The sequence below is a fragment of the Pomacea canaliculata genome, linkage group LG6, assembly GCF_003073045.1.
Source record: "Pomacea canaliculata isolate SZHN2017 linkage group LG6, ASM307304v1, whole genome shotgun sequence".
NCBI classification, from domain to species: Eukaryota; Metazoa; Mollusca; class Gastropoda; order Architaenioglossa; family Ampullariidae; genus Pomacea; species Pomacea canaliculata.
Window position 1 is genome coordinate 6,615,408 of NC_037595.1, and position 26,829 is coordinate 6,642,236.

At 36.8% G+C, this 26,829-nt stretch overlaps 1 protein-coding gene and 1 long non-coding RNA gene across 7 annotated transcripts; one reads left to right on the forward strand and one right to left on the reverse strand.

Annotated features, from left to right (window-relative positions):
* The first annotated feature begins 38 nt into the window (after positions 1-38).
* On the forward strand, positions 39-7,233 carry LOC112566562. 6 transcript variants are annotated; one of them, XR_003099640.1, is made up of 6 exons: positions 39-214; positions 3,241-3,388; positions 3,951-4,061; positions 4,606-4,750; positions 5,250-5,373; positions 7,050-7,233. It is a non-coding gene; the product is annotated as an uncharacterized LOC112566562 (long non-coding RNA). The 6 variants fall into 6 exon arrangements; XR_003099642.1 differs by having other exon boundaries at positions 3,241-3,340; positions 3,951-4,037; XR_003099639.1 differs by having other exon boundaries at positions 41-214; positions 3,951-4,037.
* On the reverse strand, positions 1,326-26,716 carry LOC112566561 (multidrug resistance-associated protein 1-like). The gene is given in 31 exon segments (XM_025242789.1): positions 1,326-3,351; positions 3,839-4,033; positions 4,568-4,734; positions 6,964-7,122; positions 7,309-7,455; positions 7,836-7,937; positions 8,328-8,454; positions 9,047-9,246; positions 10,064-10,374; positions 10,738-10,975; positions 11,639-11,762; positions 12,637-12,727; positions 13,109-13,295; positions 13,567-13,734; positions 14,639-14,815; positions 15,557-15,683; positions 16,159-16,225; positions 17,858-17,942; positions 18,342-18,488; positions 18,964-19,101; positions 19,410-19,730; positions 20,173-20,350; positions 20,963-21,226; positions 21,966-22,100; positions 22,647-22,708; positions 23,320-23,439; positions 23,701-23,750; positions 23,753-23,828; positions 24,502-24,630; positions 25,972-26,151; positions 26,526-26,716. Coding segments are annotated over 31 exon segments (4,617 nt in total). The 5' UTR covers positions 26,556-26,716; the 3' UTR covers positions 1,326-3,236.
* Positions 26,717-26,829: the final 113 nt, after the last annotated feature.

Sequence of the window (26,829 nt, forward strand, 5' to 3'; positions counted from 1 at the left end):
ATTATTTTCCACCTCTATTTTCTGTGTAATATGATACAAAGATCATCTGCTGCATGTCTTAAGCACTTTTTGCCAAGACGCTTATTTGGGTTTTATTAGCAGACGACATCAATCGGACCAGACACGTGCGTAGGTGGACTGCTGTCTGCAGAGACCAACACTTAGCCCAGCGGTTCTCAATCTTTTACTAGTGACGCCCCAGTGACAAACAAAGGTATGTCCGCGCGCCCCTCTTAGCCAGCAATGTAAGAGAATTTCACTAATACCGGTATAAGCGCCACCGTTTGAAAACCGCTGCTTTATGTTCTTCAACACCGGTCTCCTCTCTCTGAGACGGATCAGACGCGAACTTTTCAGCACAACTAGGTCGATCTTGAGCTTACTGAGGTCCTAAACTAGCTCATCGACATTTTACTGATCCATTCTCTCTTCAGAGCGTGCTTAGGAACGATCGTGAGAAACTCACTTGAGAAGGTCAAGTCTGCAAAATTACGGACGCACATACTGTTTGTCTAAAAAGGTCTGTTTTAAACAAGGCGTCGACCATCTATTAGGCAGGCCCTGTTCCAGAGATCGAAGATCCGAACAATGATTGATCCTCTTTGACCCGAAGTAAGGATCGAAGTGTTTAGGCATCTCCAGAAGCCATGCTCGTCTTTGAAGAGAACGTAAACTGATTCAGTGTACGCATTCCTAATATTATATAGTCACACCCCCCTACCGCCCCAGGCATCGCGCGGCATACTTTAAAAACGGTCTATTTGTATGGATGATTTTTATTTTTATCCATTAAATATGTAAATAATATTTATAGTGATTTAATTTTAAAAGTTACTAATTTATTTTGAGGAAAAGCATAAATTTACAGGAAAGCCACTCACAGACCTTTTGTTTTTTGCTGAATGAGCTGTCACGTCTGCCTGAAGTCTATGCATGATAATTGGAATGATCCAAAACACAATAAAATTCACAAATTCTTATTGGTAGCATGTCTATTTATTGTTAAACCTGGATGTGAAGCTTGCTGTCAGAAGATGAGCGAAGAAGTCATGCAGACGTATAGATAAGAGTGTGTTGGGATAGGAACTGAGGATCTGAAATGGCAAAGTCTGAGTGGAAAGTATAGACTATGTATGGTCCATGACTGGCAGCCAGTGAAGCGAGTGTATGACATATATGTTCATATCTAAATGCATGGTCTGCTGACGAGGCGAGTAGCATTATTCTGGATCCTTTGAAGTCTATCAAGAAGATACTTGAGAATTCCAGCTAAACGAGAACTACAATGTGCACACACACATATAAACTTTTATAATCCACAAACAAACATTTCTTACAACTTTATTTCCACTCAATGTAAGATATTATGCTGTTGACTAGCAGCTTGATACTAAAGCCAGCTAGTGGTTGCAAAGATGTAAATTTACTTCAGGACAAACGGATAGGCCAAGTTTATGCAAAGTAAAAGTAAAGCAATTAAAGGAAATGCAAATATAAAAAGTCAACACAACAAAAGTGTCACAATTGTGAGAAATATTTATAACTTTTACCTCTGATTAAATATAAACCAAAATGTGTCTATGTGCCTTATCACTGAAACGCACAACTCTGTGAACATTAAAACAATAGATGAAATGCAGATTTATTAATTAAAGTGCATTTACTATGCACAATGATATCAAAGCCACTGGTTATTACTAAATACCATAAATTTCGGTCTGTTGATAAATCGCACCCACCAAATAAAAAAAAAATCTACTTTTTTCACAAATAAGCTGCAGTGGTTTACATGCTGCAAATAATTATATATACATACAACTTGAAAGCTGCATGATAATCATTTCGTCTCTTTTTGGCATGATGAGGGTGCATGCTTCAGCGACTGATCTGAATGCTTCAATTGTATGCAGCTTTGAATAAAAAATGTTAACAGTTAACACACTTTAACATGGAGCTCCCTGAAAAATTAATTGGAATCTGAAAAATTTCAAACAAGCTGTGTCCCTGTTAAAGCTGCGGAGTTTAAAGCTGGGGAAAAAAGTCGTGGCTTACAGTCCAAAATTTATGATAAGCAGATGTGGTAACAATGATCTTCAGGTTTCATTCTGTGGGGAGGGGAGAGGTTGGGGTTGGTGGGCATGAAAAGTTGCAGCTGTCAGTTTTATACAAAGATAATGAACATTTAGTAATCTCCCTCTTCTGATCATCCAGCTGTTAGCTTCTAAACATTGCATAGTGTACAAAGACCCAACTAAGACTTACCCAAATGTTAATTTTTTTTAGACACCTAAGACAATAAGATCATTATCATTTTCTTCTCACAACACTGATCCACTCGATAAATTAGTGTGGAAATGTTTGGATACAAATGATGGTTATCTGGGAATCAATGAACAGTTGTCTGGTTGAGGTCAAGTATTTTTGCATGATCAAGCTTAAGGTATACATTTGCTAAAGATTTGTCATTTATCCTATCTCAATTGCCCAAGTGATTCCAGATTCAAAATTTTAATTTATTTTACCATTAGTGTGTATTCTAAGTACATTGCTTCTTAAACATTGCTTTTTGGTGCATCGTCCAAAAATTTGATAAATGTAACAACCTTTTCAGCATAAATGAGACATATATAATAATAATAAATGCATGATTTGTTTAGGGCATACTCACTCTCGTACGGAGCGTACTCTTAGCACAATTTATCATTTCTTTACACTTTGTTAAAATATTTACAGTTTAAATAATTATATTCATAAAAAATGTATTTCCTCTGCAGCTGAGCAAGAAACTCAGAACTGTAAAAAAATTAAGCATCATGTACGTGTAACCTACGTAAATCTACATATATACATGCCATCTACCAGCAGCCACGCATGAAATCATCTTGTATATATAACAGTCTACTTTCACTGCATTAGTCTGCACAACAGTAACAGTAATGACAAAAGAAAACCTTGCCACACTTTAAGAGAAGCAAAAAGATGACATTTTAAATAACAGTAGGATCTATCCACAAGTGCTTTTTTTGTTGGTGGTTGTTTTTGGTGAGGATAATGACATTTATATTTCCTGAGGTTGTGCTGTCTCTTTTCATTTAAACTAAGATTCTAATGCTTATTGTTAACCTAATATTCTTATTCTAATGTTTCCCTGATCAGCACCATAACATGACTTTCCTTAGTAGCAAAATCTTTGCAATGCCATGTTGTCTTGACTTGTACACTCTTGATGCTGGTTTTCAGGAAACCAAACCAGCACTTGATGCCATCTGGTAGAAGATGCTTTCATGGTTCCTCAGCAAACTTTCTGGAGTGTCCAATTCTGCTATCTGACCCTTGTCAAGTACAAGAATTCTGAAAATAAAGACATATTCATGCAATGGCTTACTCTGTTAGACAGTTTAGTGGTATCTGGTCCTTTTTAAACACAAAAAATGGCTATTAAGATTCCACAGCAGGAAACAAACTACCAAGAAGAGAAATGCCCATGAATAAATATCACTGAATAAAGAACTTATGCTTTTCCTGAAAAATACCTTGTATCTAACAACATGAAATTGCACTGCAATGACAAACTTGCTCCGAGTAGTAGTAAAAGCTCAACTGAATCGCAGCAGAAAAGTGACACACAGTTCTCTTTATGGGCAGTTCCTGTGAAATGTTGCTAGCAAATGTTGTTTAAGTCAATACCTATCTGAAAGCTACAAAAATTTCCCACAAAACTTAAAAAATACAATTCTATTCACTAACCCATTTTATTACTTAAATATGATTAACTTAGATATAGGCATTATATTAACCCATGTCAAAATTAGACAAGGATTCTAAACTTATCACTAACTTGTCATAGTCTAAGACTGTATTGAGGCGGTGAGCAATGGTTAGCACTGTGCAGTCTGCAAATTCTGTCCGGATTGTCTGTTGAATCAGGTCATCTGTTTCCATGTCAACAGCAGCAGTAGCTTCATCTAAGATGAGAATTTTGGTTTTCCGAAGGAGCGAGCGTGCCAGGCAGAGCAACTGTCGCTGACCCACACTAAGTGAAATAAATATACAAAAAAGCAGTATGTAGGGAAAAAGACATGAGATGTAAAAGAATAAACTTGACAAGAGATTGTATTAATTCCTCTTGTATTCGGTCCTCTTATTTACTCACCTACATTTAGTTCATCTGAACTACAATAGAACAGTATTTTTCATGCTGACTAAAGCTAAAATTCAAATATTAAATGTTTTTAAGGCACTAGAGTTCATGAATTCTGAAAGCTGAAATAGGGATATTGCCATGAATGAAACAGAAATAAAGTATAAATTTGCAAGCTGTAAGTGCTTTGGTTAAAAAGAAAAGTGAGGTTGGTGTATGGCAATTGTTGGGACATGATAAATACTGCAGAGTACAAAAGTGCAAGGAAGAAGTGTGTACATTTACAGACAGCTATAAACATTTTCAGTCACAAAAATATCGCACAAATGAAAGATCAAAAAGTTAAAAACAGAATCAATACAGAATATTTTACTCTTAGAATGTTTTATGATTTCCCCCATGCTTGTTCAGAAATTACATGTTTACCTTAAATTTTCACCCCCTTCTCCACATTCATGTTGCAGCTGGTCAGGCAAGGAGCTGACAAAGGCGTTCAGGTGAGCGTGTTCTAGAGCTGTCCACACCTGGGCATCACTGTATTCATCAAATGGATCCAGGTTCATTCTCAGGCTCCCAGCAAAGATGACTGGATCCTTGGCACAAGAAGCAGTTTGGTTCATTTTAGCTAATTTAACTAGTGGCCTGACAAGCTGTTGACAGTGACTGCAGTTTGCAAACATGCACACACCTCATTCTGGAAGTAAACATGGAAAATTTGTCTGCCAGATGTCCATTCTAGATGTGATTGCAAAACAAAGCAACAACAGATAATGAAGGAGGAAAATATCCTTGTAAATTATCTTTCTTTGATACTTACTCGATGACCTGACTACCACTGCTCTTTAGCCTAACAAATTAATGCCCATGGTCAGTGGGGTTAGCAGTTCTGGTAGCTAGAGACCCCATAAAACCCATTTGAACTAGACCACTATAACACTCTGTAAAAGGAAAGCTCCACACTCCCAAGATTTGAACCCTAGACCTTATACTGCCAACACTGCAATGAAAAGTCCAGTTCAGATCTTGTCTAAGAACACTTTGTATGAGAAATGTTCACCGGCCTGGGTGTCAGGGGTTTTCTACAGGTATTCTCCCTATTCCATTATAGGAGGATATCATCTTCAAGTGGAAGCCATTTCCCACCAAATCAACCAATTAACCAGCTCAACAATCTTTTCATCAATTGCCCCATGCAGATGAAGGCTGCGAGAGCATTCATGTTGAGTCATCTGGTAAGTATCATATAAAGATAATTTACAAAGAAATTTCCCCTTTTCATTAACTTTACTGATTCGATTATATTGAAGAATAACTATCAGGAAGTGGGTTATGCTGAAAAAAACACCACTAACATCCTTCCATCATACCTCTTCCCCATAGCGGTAAATCACCTCAGTGACATCACTTTTTTACTCAACCAACCAACCAACCAACCAACCAACCAACCAACCAACCAGCTCAGCTATCTTTTCATGGCGGTCAAACAGGGACTGGCATTGCACATCATCTTGAAGATGAAAGCTGTTTGAGAAGTGCTCAACTTCTGGACTTCCTCACTACAAGGCCAGAAATTCAGAAATTTTTCTGACAGCTCCACAGCAGTGGTCTCCTGTGCTAGTGATTGTGGAAATTTGGATGTGGAGCAAGGATCACAAGGTTTGCCTCTTTACCTGTCACATTCTTGGGGGTCTTAATATCTTGGTAGAATCCCTCTGCCACAGCTCCCACACTTCATCCTTAGAATCGTCTCTCCACTTGTCAGTTTTCAGACGTGCTAGGTGTTCTTCCAGCCATCTGTGGATCTCTTTACCACCTGCTGCAACATGAAACTCCCTACCTTTGTGACTCCAGTTGCAGACACTCTTGCATGAACAGTCAACACAAGGTCCCTCTTGTGGAATGGGATGTTGGCTTATGCCTATCCTCCAATGGTGCTTTTACTAAAGATCCTGGCCAAGCTCAAAGTCTCCTCAGCCAAGGTCTTTTTGGTGAGTACGCTCCCATAGGAAAGATTCTGAACAGCTGACCTGATGGTGCTGACTCAGGATCTTTCATGAAATCTTCCTGTGTCTTCACACCTCCTAAAGCAGCTATGACTGTTTCTCTTCCACCCAACTCTGGAGATCTTCACACTTGGGTATTATCTGCACAGCTATGTCCAATAAGCTCTATTCCAGCGAGACTGTGGAAAGAATCACGGCTGTTCGAAGGTCATTCACTTAATGAAGTATGAAGCAAAGTGAATGGGTTTTACCCACTGCAATAGCATCTCTTGTTGGAAGATGTTGGAAAGTTGACCTGGGCAATATCATGACTTCCATTTGATGGCACTCTTACTCTACCTTTAGTACATTCTACCTCCGTAATCTGTCCATGCTTTTCTGCTGTTCTGCATCTGGTCAGCCCCATCTTGGCCACATAGCATTCTATGACCTAAACTTTACTGCAGGTAAGTTGCTGGGTCAGTGAGTGAGATTTTTGGCAGAACCCATCTCCTGATAATTATTCTTCTAATAGTCGGAACTGATTCATGGGCATTTCTGCAGGACAAATAACATGTGTATCCAATAATGGTAGGTGTTTTTAAGACTTTGAAATCATCTTAAAAAAGGGAAAGTGGGTAAAGGCCAATGAAAACTGTGGAACTGTAGTCAAAGTTGTATATAATGAAATAGACAACAGATAATTCCACCCCAGCAATTCTTCAAATTCTACCAATTTTTAAACACATGTATGCTGAATGTATATACATATTTCTTATTTTAAGCCATAAAAGAAATAGTACAAAATTATAGATATGGAGGGAAACAACTATTTCTCACTTGTGGTAAAATTGTCAGCTTGCTTCTGAGGTCATGCAAGCCAAGGTCAGCAATGTTGATATTGTCCACGTGAATCTGTCCTTCAGCAGGCTCAAGCAAACGAAACAGTGACAAAGTGAGCGATGATTTGCCTGCACCAGTTCGTCCAACAATACCAACCTTTCATATTGGAAAGAAGCATAATAAATGAATGAGCTAAGAGTATATATTTAAGTTTAGCTAATAAAATTCTGTAAAATATCAAAATAATCATAAATGCCAGTGCAGTTAAAAATCATTACGGAAGATCAGTCCAAGAACAATGTAAACTGAAAGGTGTTCTACATAAGCTACAATTATCTTTACCTTTTCCCCAGCTGAAATGGCAAATGAGATATTTTTTAGAACTAGGTCCATCTCAGGTCGATACCTTACTGAAAGGTTAGCTACTTTGACCTCTCCATGCTGAGGCCACGACTGTGGTGGTCGATGACCTGGTATTGACCATGGCGCCTGAATGAAAGAGAAACAGTATTTTAGTCTCCAAAATATGTTACCTAAAATATAATATATTAAAATATAATCTGTCCTCATGCAGGATAAGCAGAAGTTTCAGTCTTCATCTTATGAGCCCTGAACACACAACATTTGTGAAAAGACCTGTGCATAAAAAAAACCAGTTTGAGGTCTGTGCTTTTTTTCAATGTTGGTGTTAATGTGCTAATGGCTTTCTAAGTAAGAAAAGGAGAGTATCGAGAGTGTAGAATATGAGGCGAAGAAAAAAAAGGACCATTTTCAATGAAATATCACAAAAATCTATATGCCACAAAACTGTTAAACACCAAATAAAATATAAATATATGACATAATGAATGAATGGAGAGTTATAAGACCTCTGTGATAATCTCGCTATACTCCTTCACCCTCTCCACACTGACAACCTGTGTCTCCAGGTCACTTATCACACGAACCAGCCAGTTCAGGTTAGTTGTGATCTACAAGAAACAGCAAGGAATGCAATCATTAACATTTAATGATACAGCAGTCAGTTATCTCCAAACTAAATAAACTGATAAAACTGGCATCTCTTGACATATTTCAGTTTCTTCTTCCATTCACATTAATGAAAGACGAAAACATAAATAAATAAATTTAAAAAATCAGAAAATAATCAGGTCTCCTGTTTTTTGGGGGGATTAAGTGAAAGTGAAATGCATTTTGTAAGTTAATGTCAAGACATATACTGAGATAAAATGCATATCAAACTGACATCTGTGCCCTAGCAGATGTAAGTAAAAACTTTTTTAACTAGCTGAGACTACTATACAGCACCACCAAAACATTGGAAAAAAGATATGCAATAAATAAATAAACACAAATCTCACTTCAAGAGCATAGGAAACCGAAAGCCCCACAATGCCACCTGAAACTGTGTCTTTCACTGCAACTGCTATGGTAGCAGCACAAAGAACCACAATATTTCCCAGAAACTCTAGCCGGAAACCAAGCCATCTGTGAAAAACTACACAAGTTGATCAAGCATTTCTAGACAGTGTATAGAAGCCACAACCATAAGTAAAACAATTTACCAAGAATGAATACATGTGATAAAATTAAAAACAAAACCAAAAAGTTAGGGTGGGGTGGACAAGGAAATCCACAAACTTCTAGTAACAATTTTATATTCCACATCTCATGTAGTCTGTAATAATGCTGGTATAGCATTTAACCAATTTAAAATTTTGAACGCCACTTTTTGATCTTAGTCAAGAACTAAAGCATCATTCAAACCCAAATGAAACAAAAAGAAACTTCTGTTTCTGTATCATGAACAGACAAATTATGCCAGCATGTATTTGTTTGTCTCATATTGAAGAATAAAATTCCTGACCAGTTTCTTCACTTTGTTTATGGCTTTGCAGATGATACAATGTATTGTGACATCACACTCAACAAAAAAAAAAAAGGCTGATTTACGATTTTATAAAAATTGGAGTTTTGCATTAAGAACACAAGTTCAAAAAGCAAATGGCAGATAAGTATGCCTTGAAGAAAATACATCACAGGAAACTTTGACCAACCATGCAAGATAGAGTTACTGTACCTGTTTGCACTGTAACTGTAGAACTTGAAATTTTGATTCAGATCAACTCGTCTGTCTGACTCTTCAATAAAGCGGTTCTGTTTCCCAAAGGCACGAATGATACTTGCACCTGACAATGTTTCACTAAAGAGGTTGTAGACTGGAGAACATGTCTTTGACTCTAGGCGTTTTAGCTGTCTTGATGTGGAAATGTAGAATCTCTGAACACACATACATCCCCATTACTTTTTTGTGATTGAGTATATGCATATATATGAGTTGTAAGAGTAAAAAAGAGAAAAGTGGACATCAAGAATTGGCAGAACTATCCATGGCAAAATCAATTGTAAACAAATTTTCAGTCACAGGTGCAGGACAAGGAAAAAAAAGGAATGATGATTACAAAGAACAATACTATTTTCAGGTGGATTCAAAATGCACTATGGGAGTACTTTAAAAGGAAACCAGTCATACAGGGGTATCTTAAGAGGAAGCTAGCAAAGCAGGGGGTATTTTAGAATGACTCTTGCCCATGCTGTCACTAGTGAAGACTATCTCGAGAACACATAATTTTCACAGCTTTCAAATTATAAAGTAGTCATCTTTCAGGCTGTTACAAATAAAATTCATGAACATAAAAAGTTAAATGGAGATATTATAACTAAAATATTAACAAAAACTAAATCCTGGCAATGACCACACATAGAATGGACAGCTGGCAGACAAATTTTCTATTAACTTCCATTAAGAATTTCAATCTGGCTCATCTTCAACTTGATGTTTTGGATACTGGCTGGCAAAGGACTTGGCAAGACCTGAAGCTTACCACTTAAAGAGGCTAAACAATGGTGTCTGCTGACTTCCAGCAGTCTAGTTCATATGAAGTCCATGATCATGGTAAGTCTATCAAAAGTGGCATATTCAGGGAAAAATTACATGGGCCAGCAGTAACATCAAAACATGCAACTCCTACTCTTATGGTAGCAAGTCCTTTCACCACACTAGACTGCATTTAAAACAATATGACTAACCACCTACCTGAATGAATATGTAGAGAGCGGCTAAGGGGAGTATTGCAACAAGGAAGTATGGCGTACTGTAGCTTATGACGATCAGTGTGCTCAAGACGACGCAGAAAGTGTCCAGTGTCATAAGAAAGGTCAATGGTAGTTCAGTGTCAATTGTATTGATATCTTTTGAGAAGCGGTTGACAATGCGGCCCACTGGTGTGGTATCAAAGAAACCCATGGGAGCATGCAGGATTCGTGTCAACATCTTCTGGTGTATGATTCTCGAGGCATGTACCGTGCGAAAGCTCTCAATTACAGAATACACAGCCACAAACAAGACTGGTGAGAGAAGTTTTAAAGGCTTTGTGTAAACATACAGTTTTATTTTTGCATGATAATTTTCATGATATGATAAATATGGATTATGGATTACCCTACAATAGGAATTCATTCAACAATCTTTTTATTCATCTGTTTCTGAGAATTCATCACTGATGTAAACCATTATAATTAATTTTGCTTTGAACACATTTAAAATTTCTAGCCCATGAAAAATAAGGCAATGCGGATTTTACAGAAGACAATCTTCTCCTTAACCACTTAAATATGTTCAGAATCAAAAGAGCATAGGTTACATTTTTTTGTGCAATACAGGATAGACACAAGAACTTTCTTACTCTATTTGAGCTATTGAATACTCACACTGGCCCCCGCCTAAACTTCCATACAAGATCAGATAGTAGTTGTTACGGTTCATGCGAGCTGTGCTGTTGGCAGGAAATACAGTGAAATTGTTGAGCTCTTGGTCGTCTGTCCACTCACTCAGCCAGATGTTTGAAAGTACAGCGCAGGCCTCATACATTATGTAAGTGATGACAACGATCAGGAAATATCCATAGCCCAGAGATCGGGCATATTCTTTGAATGTATCCAAGCGAACCTAGAAACAAAAGATTTTTCAATCACAAAGGCTACTACCTGCAACAGATACATGAACAAAAGAGGAAAACTACATGGAGAGATGAGATGACACCTACTTGATTAGGAGAAACGTAAAAGATTCTAGAAAAAACCAATGCAATCTGAAAGCTAAAGGAATAGAAATTAGTTGACGACAGTTCCAAGGCGCCTCTTGGAGGTAGGCAGAAAATCCTACAGACCAATGAAAAAGCAATGAAAGTCAAGTGTTACAAATGGGGACTGAATTACAAGCACTGGATTTTGGGAGACTGGAGGATAGTTGTTTTCAGTGACAGTGGACAAAGAAACGGGCAGCAAAGTCAGCATGTTTGGAGGTCACCTGATGAAAAGCTGCAAAATACCCACATTGAAATATGTGTGAAACACCCACAAAAGAAGATGTTTTGGGGACGTTTAAGCTGTTGTTAAGCTGGTGTTGGTTCCTTGCACCGCCAGTGGCATGATGTGCTCAAAGCAATACACTGACCTGTTCCAGACCTGAACAGGTTATTCCCCGTTGGATCTGGCATTTTCCAGCAAAATTTGGAACAGTTTTTTGAACATAACAAAACATGGTGCTAATTCCCTCCAGCACGACATCAAGAACCATTAACTCATAAAAGTTTAAAAAAAAGATCATTACCCTCCCAACTGCTACTTTTTCCTCTTCGATTAGTTTGTCTTTTCCATGCTTTGGAAGTCCTTCTGTACCTTCCTTGTCTTTCTCATCTTTTGCCTCTAACTTTCCATCACCACTAGCAGATACTCTGGAAACAAAAGAAGCATCATATGATATGAAAATTCTGAATGCTGGGGCAAGGAATGAAAGAAAAGCTGAATTATTTTCACCCACCTTTTTTTTCTTGACAATGAAACATAAGTGGATCTTCTGAGCAATCAAAATTGTTTAGAAAAGATGCAGCCATTTTTTAAAAGTTGCTTAAAGCTTATAGGGAAGTGGTGGTTTGAGTGCTGGCGCCCGAACTGAGAGCATGCTGGTTCAGTGCCCGATTAGTGCAGTAAACTTTCCTCAGTTGACCCAGCTATCTGGAGTGACTAGTTGACTCCATGGAGGGTTGGGGGCAGGTAAGGGAGCAAAGGAGAGGAGATGTAACTCTCATGTAAAGCTGGCCCCAAGAAAAGTGAGGTCTCTAACACCTCCCCCCATACTAACTTAAAAAGGTTAGCTGATGATAATGACCCCTTCAGCCAAATGAAGGCGTGTGCCACAAGAAAACATTCCTGTACAGATATAACATTACAAGTCATATAAGATTGTTTGGATATACACATCACTGCATCACAATTTTTTTCTTTTTAAAATAATGGGATGGAGTGGGCAGGAGATAAATGTCCAGCAGCTTCATGGCTATATGAGCAATGAACTGTTTCAAAGAGAAGGCATATGGAAGTACACCCAACCCTCACTTTCCTCTGACTTTTACATCCACTAATAAAACTGATATCCTTCACTGATAAATCAGATATCCTTGATTCAAGACCAGGCCATTGACCAGACTGAGTTGTGATCTGGATTTACAAGCACTGAAGTTGACTTCACAAACCTTAAGGCTACATATCCCTCCTGTTATCGCCAGCTAAAGAATGATGAAAAAAATTGAAAGAAAAATGAGAACACACTGCCTCTCTCGCTTTATGACTGTCTTGTCTTCTGACTCTTTGTCTGTTACAGACTCCAGCCTCTCTAAAACCTTGCGTCGCATCTCCTGCACTGATAAAACACAATGACAGAAAAAAATTAAGCTTCCTATTGCAATAACCATATTTGCAGAATGTGTTTTCAACTGTTAATCATTTATTCTTCACCCAAAATAAACAACACAATATGTGTACTAAAATCTGCATGCAAATCAATTCCGCTTATCCAAATATTATTAGAAGAATAGACACTGGCACTTGAAAAACGAATAAAAGAATATTCATCCTGTCTGCTTAAGTTTGCAGTAAAGCTGAGTAAACCTTCATCTACAGGAATGAACAGATGAATGAATGACAGACTTGGGTAAACAAAAAATATTAGCTAACAAACCTCTAATAAACTGATGCTAAAGTAAAAAAAAAAAAGAAAAGTTTGATCTCAAAAGGCTTTTACCTTCTGGATCCTCTTCCTCATTCTTATCCTCCTGGAGAAAATATGTCTTCAAAAATTGAGCAAAGGGACCATTGTGTGAGAGAAGTTCCTCGTAGCTTCCAGCTTCTGACACACAACCATCTTTCATCACAAAAACTTTGTCCACAAGTGGCAGCCAGTGTACACCATGCGTGACCAGGACACGTGTCTGTTACATATATGCAGTTTTTAATGCATAATAGCATGCAATAGCATATGTGAGAAGTGTGACAATCCTTTAATGTTTGAAAAACTGATGACAAGCAAAGCCAATTTAGTGTTCTAGAACATAAGGCTAGGTACTATGAATCATTCAGAAGGATAAAGTATTAAGGCATGGCAAACACTGACTGATATTGATGCAAAAATGCTTATTTAGTAGTTTGACTTTCCAGAGAAATGAATGAAATTTGACGGAAAGACTATTTGCTCTTTGTTACCTTATTTTTGAGAAGACCATTGCTACCAATGACATTTTCAAAAATGTGTTTTCCCACATGACTGTCAACTGCACTCAGGGGGTCATCCAGGAGGTAGATGTCAGCATCATTGTAAATGGCACGTGCTAGACTGACTCGCTGCTTTTGACCACCACTCAGATTGATGCCCTGTAATGAGAATTGCTTTCTTCATTTGCACGCTGCTCACATAAACTTCAGAGATTTTTTTTACCACTACAAGGGGTTGGGTGGTGGGGAATTGGTGTTTTACTCCGAGCCAGAAGCTAAGGTGCTGCTACATCTTGGCTAAGCAGCCAGCCTGTAAACAGACGCCACATGCAGAGAAAGAACTGCATGCCCAAGATGAGAACTAAACCCAGGACATGTATTGGTGACTGATGCTAACCATTGCACCAATGGACTGCCCTTCCCACTACATATATTCTGTAACTTGCATAAATAAAGCTTCTTATATAGTTTTCTTTTGGTTTACAAAGTGAAGAAGGGCAACCACATCTAACATCTGTTATCAATCTCCCATATGGTTATCCTGACCATTGTCAATGAAATTAAGTAAATGTCTCTTGTTCTTTTACTAAAAAGAACCAACCAACCATCCAATGAATAAACAAATTCCACCCAAAACACTAGAAACTTAATTTTGCTTTTGAAGATTTACCGTCATACCATTATACTGACTTTTGCTTTAGGTGTCTAGAGAGTTGAACGATTAGTCACGGTTCACTTCAATCAGCCAGTCAGGGCACAGTGGGGCTTTGGCATAAGATTTTCTTTTATGATCTTCTATGATGGAAAATTTTAGCATAAATAAAACTCAAGTGAAGCATCCTCTACGAAAATACCATGGAAATCTTTTAATACATCACAAAATGATATCTTTATGCTGTGGCAGCAAAAAATAAAGGGATAGCTGCTGTCTTTCTCGTATAATTTAGGGGTACAGAAAATAAATAATGAAAAGTGAGCAAATTTTCAATTTGCTTGCTATGTAGACTATTTCCAGCTCATGCAAGCAACAAATTATGCTCATTGTTGTAAGGCAAATTCTCACCCTCTCTCCAATTTCTGTAAGGTCACCAGCAGGCAAAATGCTAAGGTCATGGGTCAAAGCACATGCTGAAAGACAGGCATTGTAAAAATTTTGCTCCATAACCTGGCCAAAGAGAACATTGTTGCGAACAGTGTCATTCTGGATCCAAGCTTGCTGAGAAACATAGGCCAAAGTTCCCTGAAAGTATGAAATTTTCTTATTAGTTCTCTTTCTTTGATACTTGCTAGATGACCCAATGATTAAAAAGAGCTCAGGGAGTTACAACTATTTTTTTAAACCAAAAAGTTACTGCCCTGGACAGCAGGTTTAGCAGTCCTACAGCTAGAGGCTCTGCTGTACCCAGGTGTATCTACCCATCAAGCCTCTGATCACCTGGTGCTAATGCTAGACCAATGACATATCAAACACAACTAGCACAGAATGCTAAGTGGGGGTGTGAATTAGAAGATGATTTGGCATGACAACTTCAACAAAATCCTTGTTTATCTTGTCTATAAAAAGAACACAGTCCAGGCAAATGACTGACAAGCACTGGCAGTAAAACAGCAGGCAGGTACGCGAAAGAGTGTGATAGCAGCAAAGCACGCATGTAGCATGGCCCTTGAACCAAATAAAACTGCCGGTGAGCTCTTTTTACAGCATTAGAGGGCAGATGTACCTGAGTACTCTGGCAGCCAGGCCCCTACATCCCTGATTAGGGGCAGTAATTCATTAAAGAGCAGCTGTAGTCCCTAAGCTCTTCTTCATAGTCCATTCATGTGATAAAATTAATGAAGGAGAAACATAATATCAAAGAAATGTGGATGGCAGATGATTAACAACAATAACTACAAAAAAACTGCTGCATGTAAAGATAAACAAGCAGAATACTGACAGTCATCAAGACTAAATCATGTCAAATGTTACAGTCACACTCACCTTCACCATAACCTGTCCTTCAATCTTTTCCATGTCACCGATCATGGCTGACATCAGTGAGGACTTCCCTGACCCAACCTGTCCCACCACTGCTACAAGAGAGCCCACAGGAATGTCCACATTGATACTGAAATAAGATTGAAACAAACATGGCAAACTGAACCACAGTCTACTAGCTAAGTACTCTTTCGATCCTAGTGATTCTAAATGGAGCTTTTAGCTTTGCCTTATTTATTATGTTTCCCTGATGGAAATTCTTCCAAATGATAACTTTAACCATCAGTAATTTATACTTTAGATTTCTAATTCACGTGTAAGTTTAAATATTGTATAATTGAGTAATAATGTGGAAATGAAAGGTATAAGTACAGTTACTAAATAGCAGCCATGTACTGACATTAATGTTCAAGAAGATGGAATCAGTGGTAGCTATTTCCTCATTTAAGTTTGAAGTTACATGATCTGATTGGTGTGTATAGGGGTTCTAAGGAAGATTATGCATGCACAAATCCCTTCCCCTTCATGTCAATTCAATGAGGTGTAGGCTTGATGACATAATACCGTGACAGATGAACCTTACGCGTGACAATAAATTTGCTTACTCTTTTAGCACAGGACCAAGCTCCAGATTCCACATGAAAGTTCCGTTACATATGGAGATTGCATACGCTGAAACATCAACACCTGTTGTTGCAGTGTTATTACAATGAAAATGATCATGTGTGTTAGGGACCAGTCTTGACATAGTATTTTAAAAGGACTGTTAACCCCTTTACTATGCAGGAGCTTAATGAATGGTGGGAATGAATGGGAGAATGTACAAGGATGCAAGTGATAAATGGGTTAAGGGATACTCAAAAATATTGAGAAAAATTGGCAGAAGACCATAAGGGGGGGGGGGGGGAGGATTGGTGTTTTACGCCGTGTCAGCAGCTAAGGCTATATCACGGCAAGCAGCCAGCCCTGTAAACAGATGCCACGTGGAGAGAAAGAACAACGTGCCCGAGACGAGAAATGAACTCAGGGCAGCCAACCTTCACTGTATTGGTGACAGGCGCTAACAGCGCTAACCGTTGCGCCACCAGAAGACCATAAGGAACTATCACTCAGGTCTGTAACCATAGAGAAGGAATGACACACCTGAGTCAAGAAAAATGCATCTCACCTATACAGGACTGAGTGTGTAGAACAAAGTGCATAGATATTATTGACATTCTGCAAATGGGCAGATCAGTGCCGTACTGATGTGACTAATATTCGGCGAGATGAGGTATGACAATAATTTTCATTTTGCTGTATTCAAAAAAATGTATTTTTAAACCATGAAGGTATTTAAAGACTTTATGTAACTTTTTAAAGTGCAGAGTGACAGACATATGCCTGGATAAGTAGTGATAAGTAGAGAAATTATATTGTAAATCTGAGTTACAGGTTTTTACCCAGGGTGTGGCTTTTTCTGGAGATTTTGTAATACAAGGAGCTCTCCACCCATTAACTCTTGTGATCTACAAGAGCAAAAGTGCTTGCGTGACCCCACTGCGCTGTGAGAATCTCTGCTCGCAGAGACGAGCATGCTTTGTCTACCATCGAGAAAGGGCAGTGGATAGCTTTTGTGTTCTCAGAAATAGGACCCCACTGTGCCAGTCACGTTTGCAATAGGACGTCTTTTCCGGCACAGTCTCCCACCTTGTAACCTCCAAGGAAGCATCCCCAGCTTGGTCACCTGACCACTGGGGAAACCCCAAAGAAGGAGAATTCTTGTTTTCTTATAAAAGACAATAAAAGTTATTGGTGATGAATGGATTTAAGTGTCATTAATCTTAAAGGACCACCAGTGCTGTTGGAATAACTATCCAAAACTGTGAGTATGAATTTGATGCCAGGGAGTTATGACAGTGGACTTGATGACAAGGGAACTGTGTGATATTTATGTGATTTGTTTGATCTGCAGATTGAATGTAACGATTTCTATGTGCTTTCATACAGTACGTTACCTCCCCTAACTTAGCCCTTATGCCGTGAAAACAGTTATTGCTAATTGTTCCCTTAGTAAGGAGACTGGCTATTTAAGCTGCGACATTACGTCAATGTAAAAACAAATATTATCAAATGAACTAAAATCTATTTAACTCTGTTAGTAAGATTATATAAAGAGAAAAAGAATGTCTTCATTTCTATTCTATTTCTGACAATCAAAATACAGTGTATTATATCTCAAGTAGAAGTAATGGATAAACTTTAAAATAAAAAGAAAGAAAAATTGACATTAAATCAGACATTAATAAAATGAACATAGCTTACCAGAATGTGGGTCATGCACAATGCTTTTAGGATCAAGATCATCGTGGCTAAGATATCGGTTTAGGCGCCGTAAAGAAACAACTGCCTGTAGACAGGAAAGCATGAGATAAAGACTGCATAAACTATTATTTTCAAGAGAGAAATATCCTAATAACTCCCTGCTACCACTTTCTTAACTTAATGCCAACAATTGTTTTTCTAAAGTGGTGTAACATTCTTCTGATTTTTTTCCACAGTAATATGTAAAACTCTGATAAGATTTCTTTTAGGAAAATATTCCTAAGTTTTGTTGAACAGGTGATCATTAGCAGTAAGTAATCATCTTTCTCACAAATAGCCATTGCAATACAATTTTCTTTTATATTCAAATTAAAAAAAATAATTTTAGAGAAAAGTTGTACAAACTATCATTCAATCTCTAAGCATTTTAAACATAAACTTTTATGAACAACCTATACATCACAGAACATTACATCAAACTAACCTTAATGACGTCTGTGATAATCATTGGAGCAAAGTTTATGGCAAAACGTAGAACATTAAAAAGGGCAATGGCCACAAATGCTGTCTGAGGACTCAAGTAATGATCCTCCTTTGTGTAGATGAAAGTGATAAATGTCACTAAAGACACCTGCACTCACAAAGTGTGGTAAGCATCAGGAAAAACATTTTTCTGTAAATCTGAAAAGTCTGTCAGTAGAGATATTTCTTTTACCCTCAGGGGCATTGAGAATACAGAACATTTACATCAAAACAATAATCCCGACAAGTAATCTCTTTCTCAAACGACTGCCATTATTATCATCATCTTCCATGAAGGTATCATAATGTCCAACATCATCTCTTTTTTTTCCCACCACATCTAACTTTTTTTTTTTAACTTATCTCCAACACTAGCTCATCATCCACCACCATCAAGACTATACAGAAAAATCTGGAACATTCTTGCTAATTACTCAGAAGAGGCATGTGTGCATGGATAAAAAGGTGCACTCTCTGAATATATATCTGAATAATCTCTATTTCCAGTCCTGGATACTGATTAACCAGATTATTATGAATTGTAGCTGTAAGTAAAGTAATTTATGTAGATGGTTCTAACTCACAGCATAGGGGGCAACAGTCCAGGAGAAGGTCATGCCAGCTGACCACAAGGAATAGGACCAAAGTATATTTAACTCCTTGTCTCGAACAGATCCTATTTGTTTGGAGAATGGCAACTCCCAGGCATAAAGTTTCAGTATCTGAGAGTTAAAAGCAGGTGTGAAGAGATGCATTAACAACATCAGCATTAAAGAAAATGAGTAGGAATATATGGCAATCAGACTGTCAGCTACTTTTTCCTGTTATATTAATTTATACTGTGTTAATATATAATAATGTAAGTACGCATAATTAATTTTACAAATATAAGTAAAAAAAAAAAAAAAAGGATCTAAAAAAGATACTTATATCAGAGGACTTCTGAAAAACCAAAGAATCTGAATTTGTCACTGTGGGAACCTAAATCAACTTTTGGCTATGGATATCAGTCAATGATCAGTTTCATCACCTTAATGCCATTCAAGACTTCATTGATGAGCTTCATGCGGTTGTCCTTTTGTGCCATGAGCTGAGTCATCAGTGAGCCAAGTCGGCTCATCACCAAGCCGTTGATAGGAATAAGCAATATGAGCATGGCCAGCCCTGCAAACATGGAAGGGCCTAAAGTGGCATACAGCAGGTACAGAGAGACACAGATCTGCAGAGGGCTTGACCAGATGGAATACAGGTATGCCACAGTTTGCTCCAGGTGCTCTGCATCCACTGACATAAGGTTCACTACTTCACCCACTGTGGATTCTTGTCGAGCTAGATTGTTCATAGTAAGGGCCTGAAATTTATTAATAGATTATAAATGTTCATTAGATTTCAGAATGACCTTTTATTAGTAACCTGTGAAAATTAAAATGAAATGTGCTCCTAAATTATTTTTTTTGGCAACACACACTGATTTCTATTTAGACTGCCACTTTTCAAATTCAAGGTGGAATGGATTCAGAATGTTCAAATCCATAAAAGCAGCTCAACAAGATGACGACCTATACATATTTCTCCATTTTAGTGGCATATTTTCAAAAAACAGGCTACAACTGTAAAAAAAAACAAAACAAAAAATATACAAAAAATATATAAAATTTATGCAACCTATTACAAGATCTATGAAAATGACCAGCATACAGCCAAGTGCAGCATCAAGTTTTGTAGTAGCATATCTGAGGTAAGTAAACCACAAATGATTCAGTATCTTTTAACAAACAGCGAACATATAGCACCTTTCGGAAAACAGCAGAGATGATGGTTGTACGGATGCGGAGTCCAAGAGATGTAGAGAGGTGCCAGAGTTGATGAAAAAATAATGACTGAAGCTGCATTGACAGGAAAAGTACAAGTGCCAACACATATCCACGCCATGGTTCAGAGTCGCTATCCTCAATGAACTCAATGAGTTGTCTGTTAAAAAAACATCAGTTTGCTACAAAATTTAACCAATGTTTCTTAAACTTTTAATTTATCTTTTTTTAAAAATTTTCACTTGAATACCCCATGCATATTATTACAGAAGCACATAAAAAAACAATTTGTCACTTTTCTGTCATACTTCACACATAAGACTGACCCGGCATACCAATAAAACTATTTCTAATCACCTTTATCTCAAATTCCTAAAGCAAGATAGTAATAGAATAAGATTTAAGATAATGAAAAAATAAAATTAGAAAAAGGAATCAACACTGATTTTTCCACAGCTGCAGAAAACTGAGGTCTCTGGACAAATATCACTTAAAATGTGCATGCCCTACACTATAAAGCCTGAAAAAAAAAATGCTGGGGTCAAAGTACAAAATGCTTATTGGGATAACTTTATACAACTTTACACAATATTCAAACTTCTGATAGAGTTGTATCAAATAATAACCTGCACTTCTGCAACGCTTGTATCACATGTTAACCAACTGGTGTTAAATTTTGAGTCAGAATATGTTTGCTAACTGTAAATATATCTATTCTGACAATACATTAGACATCAGACAAATGAAAAAAATAAAATTCACAGGCACATACCCAAGTACCAGCGGGTTGGTGAGTATCAAAGCATCATAAAAAAGTTTCCACACATGGCTTTGTAGCAATTGAACTCCAAATGTCTTGACGAGTATCTTCAAAAGTGATGGACTTGGGTGCTCAGGCTTTTTGCCTTTAAAGTCTTCTTGATGTTTATTGGTAACAATAAGAGGTGTAGTTTCATCTGCATCCATGATCAAAGACCCTGTGTCCCGATAAAATGATGATCTTCTTTGCGCTTTATTGTGCTGATTTTTATGGAACCTGGAACAAAAATAAACAGATGAAGAAGAAAAAAAAAGGCCAACAATATATATCGCAAAATTCACAACCACTTATTACACTGAGTCACTGACACATAGATTCAGCCAAATGACATGTCCACACACATGCATGTACACTTAACTTTAATGAAAACATTGGACAGTAAAGAGCAACAGAAATAGGGTTAGAGGAGAAGAGGTGAGAACATTAAGATGGAGAGGGACATAGAAAAAGAAGACAAAAGGAGGTGTACAGAAAGAAAACAGTACCAGGTAAGGAAAACAGTTTGAAAGTAAAGGAGATATGAAAGCAAGTGTAACAGACTAAATAATTTGCAAACGAGAATGAATTTCAAATATCTGTGCAGCTCAGTTCCTTTTTTTAATAAATGATATTAACTGGTGCCAAAAATTCAGAAAATTACTCAGCAAGTGTATCAGTTTCTGGAGGAATATATAAAGTACAACTGAGCTACAAAACATAATTTTTACTGCTATTGTCAAGTTAGCAAGCTATATCTTTACAGCAATGTTTCCAACCCTTTAAAAGGTCAGTGAGCACATCTTGGAAAAGAAACTTTCAAATGACAAACATGGTTATTATTTAATAGATTGTATCCTGTATATTAAACTGTATAACTAAACAGAGAATTATTATCCCAATTTATGTTATAAAGAGAATACATGTATGAACACTCTGTTTCACATTTTAAATCCATTATAATTGAAACTTCCTTTACCTCTGTCTTGCAAGACTTAGTTCTCTCTTCCAGTTGTTTAGAAATCGTGGCACAACTGTGCTTGACATCTCCCTAGGATTGAGGTCTGTCATGTTCTCTTCTGTTAGTGGCATACGGAAACCTTGGAGCAGCAGTCTGAAATCCAAGAAATGTGACATAGGACCAAGTATATAGTCAGAATGATGTTCCTTAGTAAAACAAAGTGTATAAGTATTTGTCTCTGATAGAAAGGTAGTTTTAAACCTTGAGGTGACAACACAATAGAAGGAAAACTAAACATTTACACTTAAGGTAAAAAGAAGTATTTACTGAAGCTTTCAGCATATATTTACACACCTTAAGCAAGTAAAAGCTAAGTGAATGGTGGCGTGCACTGAATATACCAGTCACTCAACTGTTATAGTTGCTGAAGGTGTGTAGATACCAAAAGTTTTAGTGAGTGCTACTTATTATCTTGAGTGTAAAAGTTTAGTTTTTCTTCTACCATTTATAGCTGAGTAATCATAAGCTTTTAAGAATTCGTGATAATCATCATTATTAGAAACTTCAATCCATAAAATGCTGATGGGTCTCTCTTTTATGTTGTCTTTTGGTGGTTTTAAAACATTTCCACATGATGTCATGAATTTATCTTACAAATTTGGGATGGGTCTGTTGCTTATTGTACAGCATTTGGCTTACCCATTCACCCACCAAAATGTCAAGCGAGACAAAAAAGACGACTGTGTTTCTGGGCATGGCTTCTGCAACAGAATAATAAAAGCACTTCCAAACTATTGTGCATTTAATCCTCTAGAGGCTTTCAAGTATCATATACCTGAACATTTCTTCGGCTCAGAGAAAAGCCCAACTCATTATTTCTAAAACGGTAGAAGAATTCTTATACAGGTTTGTACATCATTCAGAATGATGATTATGAATCTTAAAATGAATTAAATTTACTCACTTGAAAATAATTTTGCACTCAGATTAGCCATTAAAAGCATCTATGTTTCATGTAGTCATTCTCAGTCCCTGTTCAGTGATCTTTACACCACTGGCTATTTCATCATTTTTATTTAGTTTTCACACTACTATGTTACCCTTTTACACATCCACTATCACAGATGTGTATGTGAAACATTCGTAAGACTCTTTTTTACACTTCCAATGTAGATATTTCATTGGTCTGAACAGCATCTGTCTCCCATTCACTAAATCCCTCTTACACCTTTTTCTTACCCTCCCTCTCTCTCACACACACACACACTGTGTCCTGCCACATAGTTCCAGAATAACACGCTTAAAAACTGATCATGAAACAGTTATGACAATTGTGAGCAAAGTATTAACAATTTTCAACTGACATGCTTACATTAATAGACTGATAAGGATGATGAGGACTTTCTGCAAAACAGTGCACTAGGAGTTGGAGAAGTATAAGCGCATACTGAATGTAAAACACGCTGAATTTCAAAATGTTTTCCTTGTAAACCTGAAAAGTACAGAAAAGAATCTTTCTTTCATAGTAACAAATTATTTTCAAATGAAGGAAGTGGAAGAAAATCTTAAGCATTAGTTTTCTTTTCTTTTAAATATACACTTTAGATCATTTTGCAAAGGCATGCAAAGAGTTTTGTAAAACACACAAGAAAATGTTGAAAAATATAAAAGTTGCTTTCATCTCCAGTAATGCTTAGTCTGGTTTCTTAATGAAGACAGTATCCATTAATAATTTATGTAACAAGATAATAACCTGCAGCTTCAAAAGTGTGTAGAAAGGCACAATCTGTGTAATGGCCAGAGAAACCAAAATATGAAAAGTACGCCAGATGTGATAAATCCTTTCTGTCTCTCCAGCATAATTATGAGACCTGCAAGTACCTGTCAACAGAAAAATAAATTCTTTAAAACTCAACAAATACATAAAGATATTTATTCTTTGATAATATTTTTAGATTTATGTTAAGAAAGTTTTTATGAATACAACTGCTCTTCTAATACCTAAATGCCAATGTTTGCATCAAAGCTCGGGCATTGAAATAAAAAGTAATGTTTTCAGTGTTTTAGACCTAAAGCAATACTGTTATTATAGTAGATGAAACAGATTGTAATAAATAAGCCTTTACAATTTATTATGGAATTCGAAGTTCCCCTCAAATTAAAAAATAGGTTTTGGTTCATTTGATTGATTTTGCCACCTTGCATAAAAATGTGACTTGATCTTTTATACTCATTGTGCTACCATTATGCATTATCACAATTTAATTTCACATAATATTTGTCATACATATTCTTTTTTTGATTAATGTCATATTTTAACATTCATTGCCTGTGTATTCTTTCATAAATGACTCAGTGGTTAAATGTATTATTGTTATCAGTGGTTTTTTTTAATGTCATTTCATTATTATTATTGTTCAGCCCAGAGAGTGTGATCTGCTTTGGTTGTGAAGCTGCACAATATAAGTGCTTAATTATTATTATTAATAATGTGAATTTTTTTTATAACATAAGCACATAAACAACGAAACAAGATTAAAAGCATGGTACTTACTGTTGTGATTGCAAGTATTGCTGGTGCAAACACATCTGCTTTTAAAAGAGAATCTTTACTTGTGTTGTGATCACTTATGCAGATCAACAGTTGCACAATAGCCATTACAAAAAGAAGGCAACAGAGCATCTGCAAGATTCAACATTAAAGGCTGTAATTTATAAATTTTATTTTCTTTAAAAACCAAAATACATTCAACTTGTTGATACACTGTAGTGGTTTAATTATTTAAAATACTAGTACTAGAACTTGGAGAAAATTTCAATCAGGTGCCTCAAGAACAGGTGTTAAATGATCGTATCATCTGGCATAGGCTATGCTATGTTAAGTGTGGTGACATGTTCATGTCAGGAATCCATCCAATGGATTTAGGAATCCAATTCCAACCATCAGGAAAGGCAGGCTGGGATAAATGGAGTGAGGGCCAATGCTGAACCATAGAAGAGGGAATAGCATGAAGCGACAGCAAAAAAGCCTACCAGCTGCTGAAGACCATCACCAAGATAGATCAACACAAGACTTCAGAAATCGAAGACAGCAGTGGCCATCTTCTCAAATAAAGCTCTGGTGTACTCAACTGATAGACTGAATATTGCAAAGATCTATACAACTTCCAGCTGAAGACAAATACTAATATCCTCCTAAACAATCAGATTAGAACCAGCAAACTTGCAGACCTACTTGTCCTACAAGAAGAGGTAAAAAATGTGGTATGCAATCTGAAGGGGGAAAGTTCCCTGGCGTTGACAATGTCCCAGAAAAGCTGCTCAAGCACAAGTGAGAATGAAACAACAAAGGCCTTCATTGATATGTGCCTAAGAGTCTGGAAATGCAAAAATGGCCCAAAAGAATAGATGCTATCATTAGCTATACCCCTTCCAACAAAAAAAAGGTGTGAGTGGTGGGCCCTATCAGCTGCTGCATCTATAAGTGTGCTTCCTCAAGCAATAACTAAATTCTGGATGTTCATTTTATGTGTATCTCAGGATTTATTCAAGAGAACCCGAATACTGTGTTTACCTGAGGCTTTTTAGTAATCAGTGAGATAGGACAGTGTCTACAGATTGACTATGGCTGCTCCCTTTGTCTTACCTGGAGGAGATGAACTTATTGACAGGTTATATGGTGTGTTCATCCTTTCGCTCTCTGACACTCTTAATTCTCTCACAGTGACATCATAAATAAGTTTGTCATTCAACGTGCAAAATTTATTATTGAAAATTATTTGAAAAATGTTTGGCAAAGTTAACAAAAATGGGCAGCTTGAAAGGTAATATATTATTCTGTAAAATGTATTCTTGTGGTGTAGTTCATTCTACAAGTTCAATCAAGTTATGTTTTAAAATAAATCTTAAAAAGGAATTATTAGTTTTCTAAAGCTGTAATTAATCTGGTCTTGATTTAAAAGTCTTCAGGACTACTATAAGTTTGTGATATGATCTGATATTTGCAGATAAAGTTTCATCTTACCATCTTTCCTAGGAAGATGCAACTGATTGGCTGAGATTGTGATCGATAATACTTAAGAATGTTGTAGACATAGAAGATAGCAGCAAGCCACAGAAAGCCGCAAGGTGACCATATTAACACCGTGTTCTGGAAACATGGGGTAAATTGAGGCCATGATGCTTCCCATGTTTGTGTTGAATTCTGCAAAAAAAAACCAAACAAAAAAAAACCAAAACAAAAAAAACCAAACAAACATAAAATATACGAACTTGCACAGAAGGCAAGAAGTGAAAAAAAAAGAAGAAAAAAGTCAGCATTTATTAACTTTTTGATATAAACACTTGAAGATAAAACAGCAAGCGAAGGATCATGTCAGGGATTGAAAAGTGATCGATAATGAACTCCCAAGTGTTCGATTCCTATTTTAAAACATTTTTCTTTAATCTTAAAATGAGTGCAGTTGCTAGTCTCGTGTAACATTAAAGCGGGGAAGGAAAGATTGCACAATGATAGTGCAAAAAACACATGGCACAGCTCATCTTAAAATTTATATCGTGCTGACATATCGAGCTTACCCAAAGCGAGGAGTCGCAAAACCCTTCCATTCTCGTACTCTGTTCCTAAAACGTCAACATTTATTTCTAAGTTTTCGTGTTCTTTTTGTATAAAACCTCCTATGTCATCTTCGTGAATACTGTTGGGTAGCGTGCAGACTTTCAACTGCTCTACTCGATAGTAACAGTCGTCTGCTCATCTCAAGGGAGATAACTCCACACGAACTACTGAATCAGTGAATGCTGAATACAAATTAAACTTTTTGTTAGTATAAATTGTTAATAAATTGTTGCATTAATAACATTAAATTTACTATTTTACTGT